Below are 14,281 nucleotides of genomic sequence, written 5' to 3'. Positions count from 1 at the left end.
AGGTGGCATTTGGGGAACTTGTGTGTGTATCAGTTGTTGTGCGCTCTGCTGCAGGTACAAAACCTACTCAGACTAGCTACAGCACTAAGAGGGTTAGCTGGCTTGCAGACTTACGCCCTGGCACTCTCGGTCTCTGTGTCCTGTGCCTGGCCCTCCTCTGAGTGTATTTGTACTTCCCTTCACTTAATACCAAAGTGCTGCTGCTCATTTGAGTGATCTGTAAGAAGGCTGAGGCTTCATGAAACAGAAAAACCGGTGTATATTTACCACATTCAAATGAAAACATAGTAGCATGTATTATAAAGCTATAAAATACAACAAAGTTATAAAAAGTAAATGTTTGGTGTATAATCATTTTAACGATGATGCAGGTGTAGTTAACAAAGCATTAAATGATAAGCCAAACACAACATAAAATAAAGGAAAAAGACACCAGAAAAATCACTTAATTAGATGTTTTATCCTTAAGTTTGTTTGCCAGTGATGTTACTGAGACATCAGGTATTCTTGTGCAGATTTTTCCAGAAGCCAAAAAGTTCTTTCTTAGTTTAGACTAACTTAGAGAATGGTGAGGAAATAGTAATAATCTAACTCCTAATATTTTCTGTTTCCATCTTCAAGTGATTATATCTTTTGTTTTATAACTTGCAGGAAATCTTTTTAAACAGCTCTTCGGGTTTTTCGGTTCATTTGTGTGTATGTTTGTTAGGTTTTTTCCACTGGTAGCAAACTGTGGTTTTTGTTTCTAACCAAGGATTTTAAGTTCCTCTTTTTCCTCCAGTTGTGTCATGTATGAATGGCAATTCCAGTGTAGAGTCACCTGTAGCAGTTTGACTGCTGACATGCTTATTCCACTAGTTGGAAAGGCTTTGAAACAGAGAAAGAATTATCCTTGTGGGTTGAGGCATTGTGCTATGTAACTATAGGGCTGCTTGTTGTGATCTGCAAGCCACTCTAGACTTGAAGCCAGCTCATCAGCTTGTCTTTTTAAGTGAATAATTGAGTCACAGACCTGAATTTTTGTAAATGTTGAAATACACCAAAAATTACACCAATAAAACCCCATTATTTTAGTACTTGGATATCATGGAATACCAAGAACAGGTGCTGCAGGCACTAATGGGCCAACTTCATCCCCAGGGTGGGATCCCTTATGTCACAGGCTGCCAGAAGCCACGAGGGTAGTGCCTGGCCTTCTATGCATTTAGGAGCAGGCAGGGCCCTCCTGCAGCTGATGGGCAAATCTGTGAGCTTTGCAAACTGATCAGACCCCTCTGAATCAGTAGTTTTAGGCTTGAGGCAAGTGTGCTAGGATTGGAGCTGGGGGAGGGGTCAGTTCTCTCTAATCCCCACGGCCACTTACTGGGGGAGGGTGGCCTGGATGGTGAGAGGTACCATGGTGCCCATTAGTCTGGGTGTGTGACAGCCCAAGCCAGGACTGTAGCCAGAGCTGTAGCCAGCACGGCTGTTAGCGGACTGCACCTTCCATCAGCCGGAGAAATCTGGCTTGTTTCTGTTTCACAGAGAACTTACAGTGTTTCTGTTTCTTCTTTTAAGATTTCACAGATGGACTTCAGTGGTTGTGTTTGTGGAGCATGGCAGGGTCATTTAAAGAAGCTAGAGGGAAAAAGTATTATCAATGCAAGCAAATAGAGTACCTGTGAGTCTAACAAAGTAACCTCCTGGGGTTTCCCGCTCCCTGTTTCCTTCGAAGCCAAGTGTGCCTTCCTTCCTCCCTTTCTTATTAAAATTTATTTTTGGCTATGTGTAAAACATGATTTAAAAGTCAAAACTGTATGAAAAGATACACTCAGTAGTCAGTATTCTCACTGTTATCTCCACACTGTTTCTATGATGGGCAACCATTTTCATCAGTTTCTGGTTTATCTTTCTGTGTTTATTTTTGCAAAAATGAGCAAATACACATACATAAAAGTATCTTATTATTTTCCTTTTCTTGCATAAAAGGTAACATTCTATATATACTATTCTGTACTTTTTTTTTTTTTTTTTTCTTTTTTTTTGCGGTACACGGGCCTCTCCTGTTGTGGAGCGCAGGCTCCGGACGCGCAGGCTCAGCGGCCATGGCTCACGGGCCGAGCCGCTCCGCAGCATGTGGGATCTTCCCGGACCGGGGCACGAACCCGTGTCCCCTGCATCGGCAGGCGGACTCTCAACCACTGCGCCACCACGGAAGCCCTATTTTGTACCTTTTGTTTTTCACTTAAAAATAGATCATTACTAGATTTATTGTGATCATTTCACAGTATATACAAATATTGAAAAAAAATTAGTCCTTTTCAGTTCATTGAAGTCTTCTAAATTCTGTTTCTGTCTTCACAGTTCTCCATCATTTGCATGTACCATAGTTTAATCTGTCCCTTTTCGAGGGATGTTTTGCCGTTTTTCAGTCTTTCGCTGTTACAAGTATGACACCACGAAGGATGTCTGGTGTATGTGCTATTTCATATTAGTGGAGGTGGGTCCTCAGGTTAGAGTCCTAGAAGGTAAATGCAGGTTCCTCTTTGTGGGGTGGGACCGTTATGCACTCACCCCAGAATGTGTGAGGTGCCTGCTTCCCTCCCCCTTGCCAACAGAGGGAGTCATCAAGCTCTTGAATTTTTGCTGTTCTCATAGGTGGGAAAGGGTGTTTCAGTGTATATAATGAACTTTCTCTTATGAGTGAGGTTTCATATTTTTTCCTACATGCAAGGGCCATTTGCCTTTCTTTTTCAGTGGACTGTTTGTCTTTTTGTCCATTCTTCTCTCAACATTTTGGTATTTTTCTTAAACATTAAGAGTCTTCTATCTAATGGGGAGATCAGCCTTTGGTTTGTTATATAAATTGCAATGTGTTTTCTTCGTTTGTTGTTTGCCTTTTGGCTTTGTCTGTGAAGTATTTTACCATGCAGAAATATTTATTATTTAGTTAGTTAAATGTTTCAGTCTCCCCTGTGGATTGCTTCTGGATTTAGTTTTGGTTAACTATGAGTCATCCTACTTCTGGACGTCATTTTTTAGTCTCTCCCTATCCAGAGCCTACCCTAGATGCAGTTTAGAAAAACTTATCTGTCTCCTTTCTGAGACTGGATCTCTTTTGTTGTCACTCTACTTAGTTTTCAGGGGACCATGGCAGACACCACATGTCAGAAATAAGAGAGGTTATTTTGGTTAAATTCAGAGTAAGATACAAGGGATTCAGGATCTCCCTGCTATGTCGCACACGTTGGTGCAGTGAAGTGCGTCGTGCTTCCCTCCAACTTGTGTGACGGTAGCTGGTGGTCATGACTCCAGCAAGCAAGTCTGCTTGGGCCTCTGTGGCCACCTGGGACTCTTGTGTGGGTCACTTTTAGAAACAAATCGTCTATTTACGTAATTAATGGGGTCACAGAATATGATCTCCATATTCAGAAGTTTAAGGATTGAAATGGCATTTACACATCAGGTATCTGGTTTATTAGTTCATTACTGTCCGTTCATCTTCCATGAAGTTTTTGTCATATGATTGTCTTATTTTTTTTTACCTTCTTTTTGATATATTTTGTCATTTAATTTATTCCTCTCTACTAGTTGGGAAGTTATGCACTCTATTAACTGTTGTTTTTTTAAGGCCACTCTAGAAATTACAACACGAGTTTTTCACTTAGGTATAAGTCAGTCAGTATCTTTGCTGTCCTACCAGCTGACACAAGTCCCTCCTCTGGACTGGCTATTTTTTAACTTCATGAGACACTGCTTTTTTACATTATGACTGTTTCATTAAATTTACTCCCACTTATACCATTTTCTCTGTCTTTTCACATTTCCTTAGATGAAGATCTGTTGGGAAAAAAATTTGCTTTTCTTTGCCTGAATACGTCTTTATTTTGCCCTCAATCTTAGGGATATTTTTACTGGGTGTAGACATTTTACTTGTAGTTATTTTCTCTTGAAACATTGAAGATATCACTCCACTGTGCTTTGGTTTCCATTGCTGCTTTTGAGAAATCAGCTGTTGGTCTAACTGATGCTTTCTTCCAGAATCACTTTTTTGCCCCTTCTGGCTGCTTTTAAGATTTTCTGTTTGTCTTTGTATTATGCACTCTCACTTTGGTGTGTCTGGGTATGTGTTTTTATTTGTCCTGTTTGAGATCCTTTCTGCTTCTTAAGTCTGTAGGTTGGTATGTCTCATTAGTTCTATTTGAAAATCGCCTCCATGCTGTCCTAGCTACTCTCTTTTTGGAGATCCTGTTTGGCTCTGACCAGATTCAGGCCTTTTCACTCTGCTCTCCGTGTCTTGGCTTCTTCCCTGCCTTGTTTGTCTCCTTCCTGCTCTACGCCACGTTCTGAATCATTTCACTGCCCCTACCTTTCAGCTCGCTCACCCTCTCTTTAGGTCACCTCATCTGCTAGTAAGCCTGTGTCCATTGAACTTCTTCTTCAGGGATTGTATTTTCATTTCTACAAGTTCTGTTTGTTTTTTTTCTTTTCAGATCCTCCAGGTCTTTTTACAGTTTTCTGTTCCTTGCATATGATTTTTTAAAAATAGATCTTTATTGGAATATAATTGCTTCACAATACTGTGTTAGTTTCTGTTGTACAATGAAGTGACTCAGTCATAATGCATACATATGTCCCCATATCCCCTCCCTATTGAGGCTCCCTCCCACCCCGCCATCCCATGTCTCTAGGTCATCGCAAAGCACCCAGCTGATCTCCCTGTGCTATGCTGCTGCTTCCCACTAGCTAATTATTTTACATTCGGTAGTGTACGTATATTGATGCTACTCTTACTTCGCCCCAGCTTCCCCCTCCTCCCCCGTGTCCTCAAGTCCATTCTCTATGTCTACGTCATTATTCCTGCCCTGCCACTAGATTCATCAGTACCATTCTTTTTTTTTTTTTTAGATTCCATATATATGTGTTAACATACAGTATTTGTTTTTCTTTTTCTGACTTACTTCACCTTGCATATGTTTTAAAGTTTGTCTTTTATTTCTTTAAACATAGAAAGAATAGCTGTTTTATAATCTGCATGGTAATTTCAGCATCTTAAGTCTTCATGGGTCTGTTTCTGGTTGATTCTTGCTTGTGGGACCTTTTTTTTAGTTATTTTTAAACTGCCATTTTCCTAGGAAAGTTATTTGTGGAAGTTCTTTGAGGCTTAGGATGAAGGTACACGTCTCATGCCAGCAGAAACAGAAGGTAGATCTATTGTAGGAAGAACAGCATTCTGAAACTGAATAGGAAAGATTTGGAGTTAGAGTTTCACAGTCCTTATTTCTAAATCCTTTGGGCCATGTGTTTTTTAGAAATCAGTTTTTATTTTTATTTCATTTTTAGAAAGAGCATGTGCTGCTTTGTATTATGTGACACATGCAATTAAACGTGCTAATATTTTTTGCAGTAAAAAAATGCATAGTCACTTTAAGAAGGAAATATATATAGACCACAAGTAGCCTCTTAGCAGTTCAAGTCAAATTTCTACTGCCAAATGAATTTTGACATCAATTTTATGTTTTAAAAACTGTTTCATGTGCCAGTTATACGTCATTGAGGCTGTTTTTTTAAATTAATTTGTTTTTTATTGGAGTATAGTTGATTTACAAGGCTTTGTTAGTTTCATTGAGGCTGTTGGGTTTTTAAAAATTTTTTTATCATTGTGTTCTGAATTCACAGCATTTTAAATTTATTTTTAATTTTATTTATTTTTGACTGCATTGGGTCTTTGCTGTGCGCGGGCTTTCTCTAGTTGCGGTGAGCAGGGCTACTCTTTGTTGAGCCAGGCTTCTCATTGAGCTGGCTTCTCTTGTGGAGCACGGGCTCTAGGCACACGGACTTCAGTAGTTGTGGCGTGCGGGCTCAGTAGTTGTGGCACGCGGGCTTCAGTAGTTGTGGCTCGCGGGCTCTAGAGCGCAGGCTCAGTAGTTGTGGCGCATGGGCTTAGTTGCTCCGTGGCATGTGCGATCTTCCCGGACCAGGGCTTGAACCCGTGTCCCCTGCATTGGCAGGCGGATTCTTAACCACTGTGTCACCAGGGAAGTCCCATTGAGGCTGTTTTTAATGAAAGTTTCAGGGCTCTTCGAATTTCAGAATCATGGATGAGGGTTTGGGTGCGCTGCTTTAGTCATACGCTCTGTCCCTTATGTGTTGGAGTTGGGATACAGGTGAGAAGTGGATCCCTCGTGCCTGATTGGTTTTGGGTTTGGTTTTGGTTTTGACCACATCGGCAAAGATGGAAGTGCTGTCACGTGGTGGAGAGTGTGGTTATGTGCTTCCTCGCCTCCTACCTGCTTTTACAGAACCGTATGCTGACGCTCAAGACTGACGGCCTTGGCTACTGGAGGCACCCCTGGGAAACCTACTTATGTCTAAGAACAAACTAAGTGTTTCTCTTTACATTTTGTAACAGCGTCAGTTCCCAAGGCCTAAAGAGCATTCCTGAGCATTGGGACCCCTTGGCCCTGTCAGACACCGGCTTTAAGGTATGAGACTGGCACTGCCCCAGGCTGGGGAGGAGGGTGTCCTTAGACACAGGTGAGTGTGAGTGGACCACGCTGTGTCCTCCGCCGCTGAGAGGTGCGTGCGAGGTTTGGTTTCTTTCAGGTCTTGGGGATTTTACGGCTAGATGACTACTCAGGAGGTGGCCATGGCTCGAGGGGAGAGGCTGTATGGTGGAGGGAGGATGACGAACTGGACATTTTCTAGGAAGGGCATAAATAAGGAGCTTAAGAGCTGCTTAGCTGATAAAAGTTTTACTAAGCAAGAAAAGGGAGAAGCCAGCAGAAGGTTTGGTGTGATGAGGACCATCTGAAAGGGGAGTTGCTGTTGGGAGGTACTAGGAACTTACTAGAAGATGAAAGAAGGAACAGTCTATTCAGCGAGTTGCAGCGGGCGCCACGCTGAGTTGAGTAGAGAGCTCAGGCCGGTGTCCGATGACACCCCATGTACGTGGAGCACTCTGACTGGCCTCTGACCTGGCAAGCACTGTGCAGATCGGTTTTTCCAACATGTGCCTGGGAGCCGCACAAAGCACACCCAGACACCAGCAGCCCTGGCAGGACGTGTGGAGGGCTGGGCAACTTTCAGACACAGTACTCGACCATCAGGGGACCAGGCGACTATATTTCAGGGATCAAGGAAGGTGTCACCTGGTCCACACCTAATGATGGCTGGCGCTTACACAGGCAGAGGGTGGGGAAGGACACGCCAGTTGATGGGACCTGGCTGGGGAAGGAACGCAAGTCAGGACACGGAGTGTCTCGGGTGGAAGGTGTGCATAGGCGGGGGCTGGGGGACAGGAGTGGGAGGTCAGGGCCGAGCTGTGGAGTGCCCTGGTCAGGGAGCCGAGCTGCGGGCCATGATAGCTGCGGGAGTCCTTGCCAGGCTCCAGGCTGGGAGGGCAGGGCTTGAGGGAGAGGGTTTGGTGGCATCTAGTGAGATGGGAGCAAGGAAACCAAAGTCAGATTTTGGGTTGCAGAGACCCATGGATGTTTACACAGAGTCCTGATGGTTTACGGTCTTTGGGGGGTGAGGTGGTTATTATACGGCTGCACTCGGTGGGGGAGGACGGTGATCCCAGGTCAGGCTGTCACTGGGCCAAGGCTGGTGGAGCTGGGAACAGGGAGGCTGCTTGGGGTCCAGGCAGCAAGGGCAGGGATCTGTGGCTTGTCACTCTGTGAGACAGCTGGGGCCCGCGAGTCACGGGCCCCTCTGGGCTCGTCAGGAGTTTTGCTTCCTAGAGCCAGACGCTAAGGAAAGGGCGGGCTCAGCTGGGTGGGAGGGGCGCCCGCGGGGCCTGCTGAGCTCCTGGGCTGCTGTGTGCCGTCTGCCAGCCTGGCCTCTCGCTCGGCACTTGCCGTGTGTGGGGCTCACGCAGCATTGCTGCCTGTGGCAGGGTTTTCCCCCTCTCTGCCAGATGTGTGTATTCCACATCCGTTGGCACCAGCTCCATGGTCTTGTCGACTCTGTAGTCGGCCCTGTGTGGGCTCAGAAGAAGAGCAGGGGTGTGCTGGGGCCAGCCAGGGTGGTACTCACATAGCGTCGCCTGCCTGTCCTTTAGGCTGGCTTCACAGTGGAGAGGAGAGAAGTGACCACAAATAGCACAAATCCGGAGCCTGGAGAGGCTGCCCCTTGAAGTAAAGGGGAGCGTGGTAGAAGCTGTCTGGGTTTGCCTGTGGTTCTGGCATTTCATGAGCAGCCTTGGGAAGAGATGTATATTCTACACTTTGATGATAACAGAGTAAAACTATTTGCCCCTTACAGAGGATCGCCCTCCCTTCATCCTCAGAGGAGTTTCGAAAGATCTGGAACCTCTTCACCAACACGATGCCTCTCTACTGCGTTCAGAAGATTGAGCGGATCCAGAACCTGGCCCTCTGGGAAGTCTACCAGTGGTGCGTTGGGGGCTCGCTCGGGGTGGGCGGGTGCCTCTGTGCCCTCAGCCAGCTGCTTACCAGACATGCCCCACGCTGCAGGGACAGTCCGAGAAAACAGACACTGTTTGTCCAGTGCTGCTGGGATCAGGAGCTGTTTCCCTCTCCTGTCCACCTCCTCATCCGTACAAGCTCAGTGCTGGCATGTTCCTCCAGGGAGATGGGAGGCTGCGGCTTCCCTAGAGACAGAGCTGGCTCCTGCACTAGTGCCCTCGGCCTCCCTGAAGACCAACAGGAGACGGGTCCGAATAAGCCACCCACACCCTGGGGAGTGTAAAGCTGCTGTCCTGGCAGCCAGAGAGCAGCGGCCTCCTTCTTGTGCCTGAGGACTGGCATGTTCTCAGGCACTAGCCTGGGTGGGGAGGAGCCCACAGCAGGGCACCACAGTGGGCCTGGGCTCCTGCTGACCTTCCGCACAAGAGGCTGGAGCAGTGTGATCTGAACTCTGGTTCTGGTGATGAGATCAAGGTAACTTACAGGAGAGGGAGAAGGAGGCCCCCCCTCCCACCCCCTGGCTAAGCTCCAGGCGTGGTGGATGGTGGGAAGAAGCACACTTGCCTTCCAAGGGCTGGTCTGTCTGCTTTGGGGGTTCATGGAGCAATGCAGGCCTGGAGCCCTGGAGGGAAGGCTTCCCTCTGCTCTCACCCAGGCCCTGCTCTCGCCTTTTCTGGCCCCTGGCCCATGGCTGGAGTCTCATGGACCTGTGGCTCCTGGTCTCATGACACATCTAATAAAATGTGTTTCTTGGGCTGGGCGGCCCGTGTTTGGTGACAGGCGTCCTCTGCCGCCAGCACACGTTCACTCCCGTCATTCTAGGCAGAAGGAGCAGATGCAGAAGAGAAACAGAGGGGAGACAGTGGACGAGAGGCAGCTGTTCCACGGCACCAGCACCGACTTCGTCGACGCCATCTGCCAGCAGAACTTTGACTGGCGGGTCAGTGGTCTCCATGGTACTTCCTACGGCAGGGGTAAGTGCGAGGCGGTCCTGCTGGCAGAACCCTCTTGGCCTCGCTGTCCAGGGCTCGGAAACCACCTTAAAGCGAATTGATGGAGGGCGTGGGGGAGCCAGCCTGAGCTGGACCAGCGGGCTCAGACTCCGTGAGCACTGGCCAGGATGTGGGAGGCCCAGCCGGCGGCACCTCACTCTCATTCCCCCCGTGTGCAGCCCTGGGCCCGACCCAGGGTTTGAGCAGGGGTGGCCCTGCTTAGGCTTCACTGGGAAATGGGTCTGCATCCCTGTGGGACCCTTCCCAGCCCGGAGTCAGGTCCCCACCTGCCTGTGCTGTTTCCTTAGAGTAGAAATCTGAATGCTCAGATACGCTCGTGTAAATATGTCATTCTTACTATAATGTGAGTTCCCCGTTTTCCTGTCTCTTAGTTATTTTTAAACTTTGTGTGAAAATAAGTTCGAACTCACAGGAAAGGTGCAAGAATAATATTAAAAAAAAAAAAACCTCCCACGTAAATTTTACCTAGTTCATCAGCTTTAACACTTTTCACATTGGCTTTATCACCCCTTCCCTTATTTCTGAACCATTTGGGAGTAGGCGGCATACATCATCCCCACTTCACCCCGTGACACCTTCTAAGAACAAGAACATTCTCTTCTGTAACCACGACATGGTTACTAGATGGAGAGAAGCTCGTAGTGGTGTGATCTGCAGTCAGCAGCCCCTCTGCCGAGTCCGTCCGTTAGCTTCTGTCCTGCGTGCTGACGGCTGCGGGGTCGAGCTGCACAAGAGCCAGTGGTGGGCTGTGAACCTGAATGTGTAGGCACAGCTTCCAGCTCAGGCCCCCATTCGACAGGGCTCATGAATCTGTACATTGGGCTGCCGGTGTCTGCGCCGTGTTCCGTGTGTGGGGTCTTAGCCACGTTCCGCACCAGCCCTGGGAGGTCGGGCCCAACAGCCCCGTTTTATGGCTCAGGAAACGGAGGTTCTGGGCGGGGGATGGGGGCTCAGTAACGAGGTGTCCAGAGACCTGTAGTATCCTAACTTGAGAGGAGTTTTCTGTCTCAGAGTTTGGTGACCCCTCTGATGCTCCTTACAAGGGAAAAGCTGGAAAGATGGGAGTAGAGGGAGGGCAGAGGCCACTGGCCTCGCCCGGGTTGCAGGATGCCGCCGGCGTGCCTCTTTCGGCTGCGGGCTGTCCCCTGGTGCCCAGCCCAACCCTGGTGTCCTTGCAGGGAGCTACTTTGCCCGGGACGCCGCGTATTCCCACCACTACAGCAAAACTGACACCAAGTCCCACACGATGTTCCTGGCTCGGGTGCTGGTGGGCAAATTCGTCCGAGGCAACGCCACCTTGGTCCGCCCCCCGGCGAAGGAGGGTCAGGGCAACGTCTTGTACGACAGCTGCGTGAACTGCATGTCTGACCCCTCCATCTTCGTGGTCTTCGAGAAGCACCAGGCCTACCCGGAGTACATCATCCAGTACACCGACTCCCCCGGGCGCGCTGCCGCTCCCCCCAGCCTCGCTGCCGCCCCCCCCAGCCTGCTCTCCTTGGCCTCCTTCTTCAGTTTTCGGAAGTGAGCGCCCGATGGTTTTATGCCTTTCTGGCTGATCTTACTTGAAATAGCTGTTAGGGAAAGTTGGGGTTTTTTTAAACAAAAAGTTGTAATGAACCGTTCATTTAACATTAACTTTTTGATGAAGTTACATTCTTAATCTCCGGCTGATAATATTTTCACTTTTAAGTCACTTTTGGACTAGCCAGTAGTGATTGTCGGTGAACCCATTATTGCTTTTACTCAGGTGTTAAAGTTTTATGTTTTACTCTTTGTTGACTTTGCTGCAGATTGGCACCAGGCACAGTTTCCAGACACTGTTTTATCGATTGGTTTTAATTTTCAAGAGTTTCTGTCTCTTCAGTGGTTTGGTTTTTCAGGGTCTTGGTGGCACCTGGTTTTGTTTTTGTCCGAATGACACAGCAGCCATTGGTGCAGGAAATCCTGGGTTGTGGGCTTGGTGAGGCACAGTCATTGTGTCCATTGCTGTGTCTTTAATCTAGGCGGCTCTTCTGCTGCTTCTCCTGGGCTTCCAGCCTTGAAATTGGCCCATATATCACGTTGTTAGGACCGTGGCTACTGTGTGGTGTCACTGAGTCCCTGTCGGTCTCCCTTAGTCCTGGCAGCAGTCACCGTCACCCAGGAAGTGCACTCACCCTGGCAGGTGCCTCAGCACCGAGCACCCTGTGAATAAGGGTTTTATGTCCCCCTGAGATCTGAATACCTGTGCTGCAGCGTCACAGCAGAGTCTGGGAATAAAGGCATATTTACCTGACGTGGGTGATGGCTGCAGCTCATTCTTCAGTGTCTGTTTATTGAGCGCCTGCTGTGTACAGGCACTTTTCTGGGGGTCGGGATATAACAGAGCCCCCGTTACTGGCCTCAAGGAGGCTGTGTGTGGATTTATCATGCAGCCAATGAAGCTGAAGGTTCATGGCCCCTCATTTGCTGGGACCCTTTCCACAGCCCGAGGAGGGACCCCTGCTATATGGCTGCGTGATCATACATTTTGGTTAAATTTGCAAGTTACGTATTTGTTTTTTTTTCTTTCCCTCAACTCAGCTTTCAAGCCCCACAAAACCCAGATCCACTATTGTGCACTGTGTTGTGGACACGGAGCAGGTGGTGTGTTCTTGTGTCCTCCACACACAGTGGTTGGTAGGGGTCTCTGCTGGGCGGTGGAGGGGCTGGCAGGATGGCTTATGAGGCTCCACCTCATAAGGCCATCTGCCTCGTCCTGGATGGCTGGTCCCATTGGCCTCAGGTTCAGTCCTCAGCAAGGTGTCCTCTCCTCACCTGCACCCTTCCTTCCCATTCCCCAGCCTCCTGATACGGTGTGTCCAGTCTCCACATGATGCCTCTGCCTGTAGTTCTAAGATCCAAGGCTGCTGGGAGCTGGGTGGTGGGAAGCAGCCAGAGTGGTCCATCTGGGAGTGTGGGCGAGGAGAGTGGCAAGGGGAACCTGGGGCGGGAGATGATCGAACGCTCCAGGGAAGTCGGGTGCGCTGTGAAGACTGCCGAGGGCTCTGCACTTGCTGACCTTTGAGAAAGCACACTGGCAAATACCTGGACTGGACATTCGAGAAAGGGATGGGGTGCATGTAGCTCAGTTGTGGGTGGGAGCATGGGGCAGCTGTTCCTGTGGGCACGGGAGGGAGTGGGCATTGTGATGGGAAGGAGTCAAAAAGACCTTTCAGAATTTTCATGCAAAGAGGTAGTAGGATCCAGAGCAAAGGTGTGTGTGTGTGTGTGTGTGTGTGTGTGTGTGTGAGAGAGAGAGAGAGAGAGAGAGAGAGATTGACAACAGAGTCATGAGGCTGGCCTCATATTCTGAGAGGGGAGCCTCCCGGGGAGCGCTCTGGGGAAGCGTGGCGTGCTGGACGCAGGGAGGACACACAGCAGAAGCAGCGCTCGCAGCAGTGGGTACGGGAGACCCCTTCTCCCAGCCCTCCTGCAGCAGCCTGCACTTTGTAAGGGTGGCTCAGCCTGGGTACCACAGCCTCGCTTGCAGGTCCCTGCTCTGTTATTTATACAACATCAGCCCCTTAACGCTGTTCGGATGTTAAGTAGAGGAAGGCGCTGTGACCTGGGTCAGCAGCCTTGTTTTACAGGGGAGGAAACAGAGGCACAGAGGTGGCAAGAGCAGCAGCCGTGATCACAGGCTGCTGGTGGCAGATCCGGGATTCAGTTTGCAAACTCTTTGTTGCATTTGAGCTTCTCAGCAACACAATAATTACTTTTACTAAAATTCACCTCTGTATTTTGATTATTTGATCAAAACTAAGGTAGGATGTTCTTTAAAAGAAAAAGTACACTTCAGCCTCTATCACTTTTCTGTGCATTAAACTTACAAAGTTAGTAGTAGCCTACCTAGGAAAATCGAGGCATGATAAAGCATTTGAACCATGTTTGAAGTTGAGCTTCTGTTGAATGTTATTCTTTAAGTTAAATGAACCAGATGCTGAAAAGGCCCCCGAGCTGGGGCCGTCAGGACCACTCACCTGAGCATCCATGTGTCTGTCCCTTGCCCTATCGATTCCTTCCATCCTGAGGCCAGAACTTCTTTAAAAACCCCAAGTTCTCAATCATTTTGTCAAAACTACATTTTCACTCATTTATCAGCAATCCCTGATTGAGAGAGGTGGATCCGTTGCTCAAACACTATTGGCAAAGTCAAAACTAAGCGCAACAAACATTTATTAAGCATTTAGGAAATGTTACGTAAATGGCCTCTCTTATTATCATATGCCAGGCGCGCTTTCAGTTGCTTCGGTGATGTTTTTCCAAAAATCTGAATTTCCAAATGAGGGTTTTCTTTGAATTAGGGGCTGGTCATGACTTTGTCAGCGGGAGACAATCCTGATGTAGACGCCATTTTTTGGACCTAGGGCAGATTTGGATTCTAGCTGCAGCGGTACCTAAAATAGAGGAAATTAAGATATTTGTCAGAGTTAATCCTATCGACAGGAAAACTTCCTCGGAACGGGGCCTGAAGGGTTGTGGGAATTCGGCTGAGGGCCGGCAGGCTGGGAGTGAGCAAAGCAGCTACCCCAGGGGGACCTTGAGAAGCAGCAGAACTATGTCTCAGGCCGGGTGTTGGACGGGGGCTCACCACCTTTCCCGTGTTAATAAAATACCACAAGGGAGGGGTCCCACATTTATCCTTCTAATAAGCCTGCCTAAGGTGGGAGCAGCTCACTTTGCAAATGAAGAAATGGAGGTTCAGAGAGGCCAGGTGACCTGCCCGAGGGCCCATGACTGGAAGGGGAGCAAAGCCTCAGACTGTCTTCATCTCCCCTCATCTCTCACCCTGGGGCCCAGCCAGTAACTGAGCAGACCTCCACTCCCCAGGGGCTTGGG

General features: G+C 48.4%; 2 protein-coding genes across 2 annotated transcripts in view; one reads left to right on the top strand and one right to left on the bottom strand.

The window, feature by feature from the left end:
• The window catches only part of PARP12 (poly(ADP-ribose) polymerase family member 12), a 47,697-nt gene extending 36,001 nt beyond the window's left edge, over positions 1 to 11,696 (top strand). Inside the window, exons 9-12 of the mRNA XM_060107867.1 lie at positions 6,392 to 6,464; positions 8,245 to 8,375; positions 9,231 to 9,382; positions 10,600 to 11,696. Coding sequence (XP_059963850.1) covers positions 6,392 to 6,464; positions 8,245 to 8,375; positions 9,231 to 9,382; positions 10,600 to 10,946 — 703 coding nt within the window. The 3' untranslated portion in view covers positions 10,947 to 11,696. The remainder of the gene's footprint in view (positions 1 to 6,391; positions 6,465 to 8,244; positions 8,376 to 9,230; positions 9,383 to 10,599) is intronic.
• Positions 11,697 to 13,764: 2,068 nt separating this feature from the next.
• TBXAS1 (thromboxane A synthase 1) overlaps positions 13,765 to 14,281 on the bottom strand; it is a 161,124-nt gene continuing 160,607 nt past the window's right edge. The window contains exon 13 of the mRNA XM_060108022.1: positions 13,765 to 13,839. Within this exon, the coding sequence (XP_059964005.1) occupies positions 13,765 to 13,839 (75 nt within the window). The remainder of the gene's footprint in view (positions 13,840 to 14,281) is intronic.

The sequence above is a fragment of the Mesoplodon densirostris genome, chromosome 9 (assembly GCF_025265405.1).
Source record: "Mesoplodon densirostris isolate mMesDen1 chromosome 9, mMesDen1 primary haplotype, whole genome shotgun sequence".
Lineage (NCBI taxonomy): Eukaryota > Metazoa > Chordata > Mammalia > Artiodactyla > Ziphiidae > Mesoplodon > Mesoplodon densirostris.
This window is presented reverse-complemented; position numbering and strand designations above follow the sequence as displayed.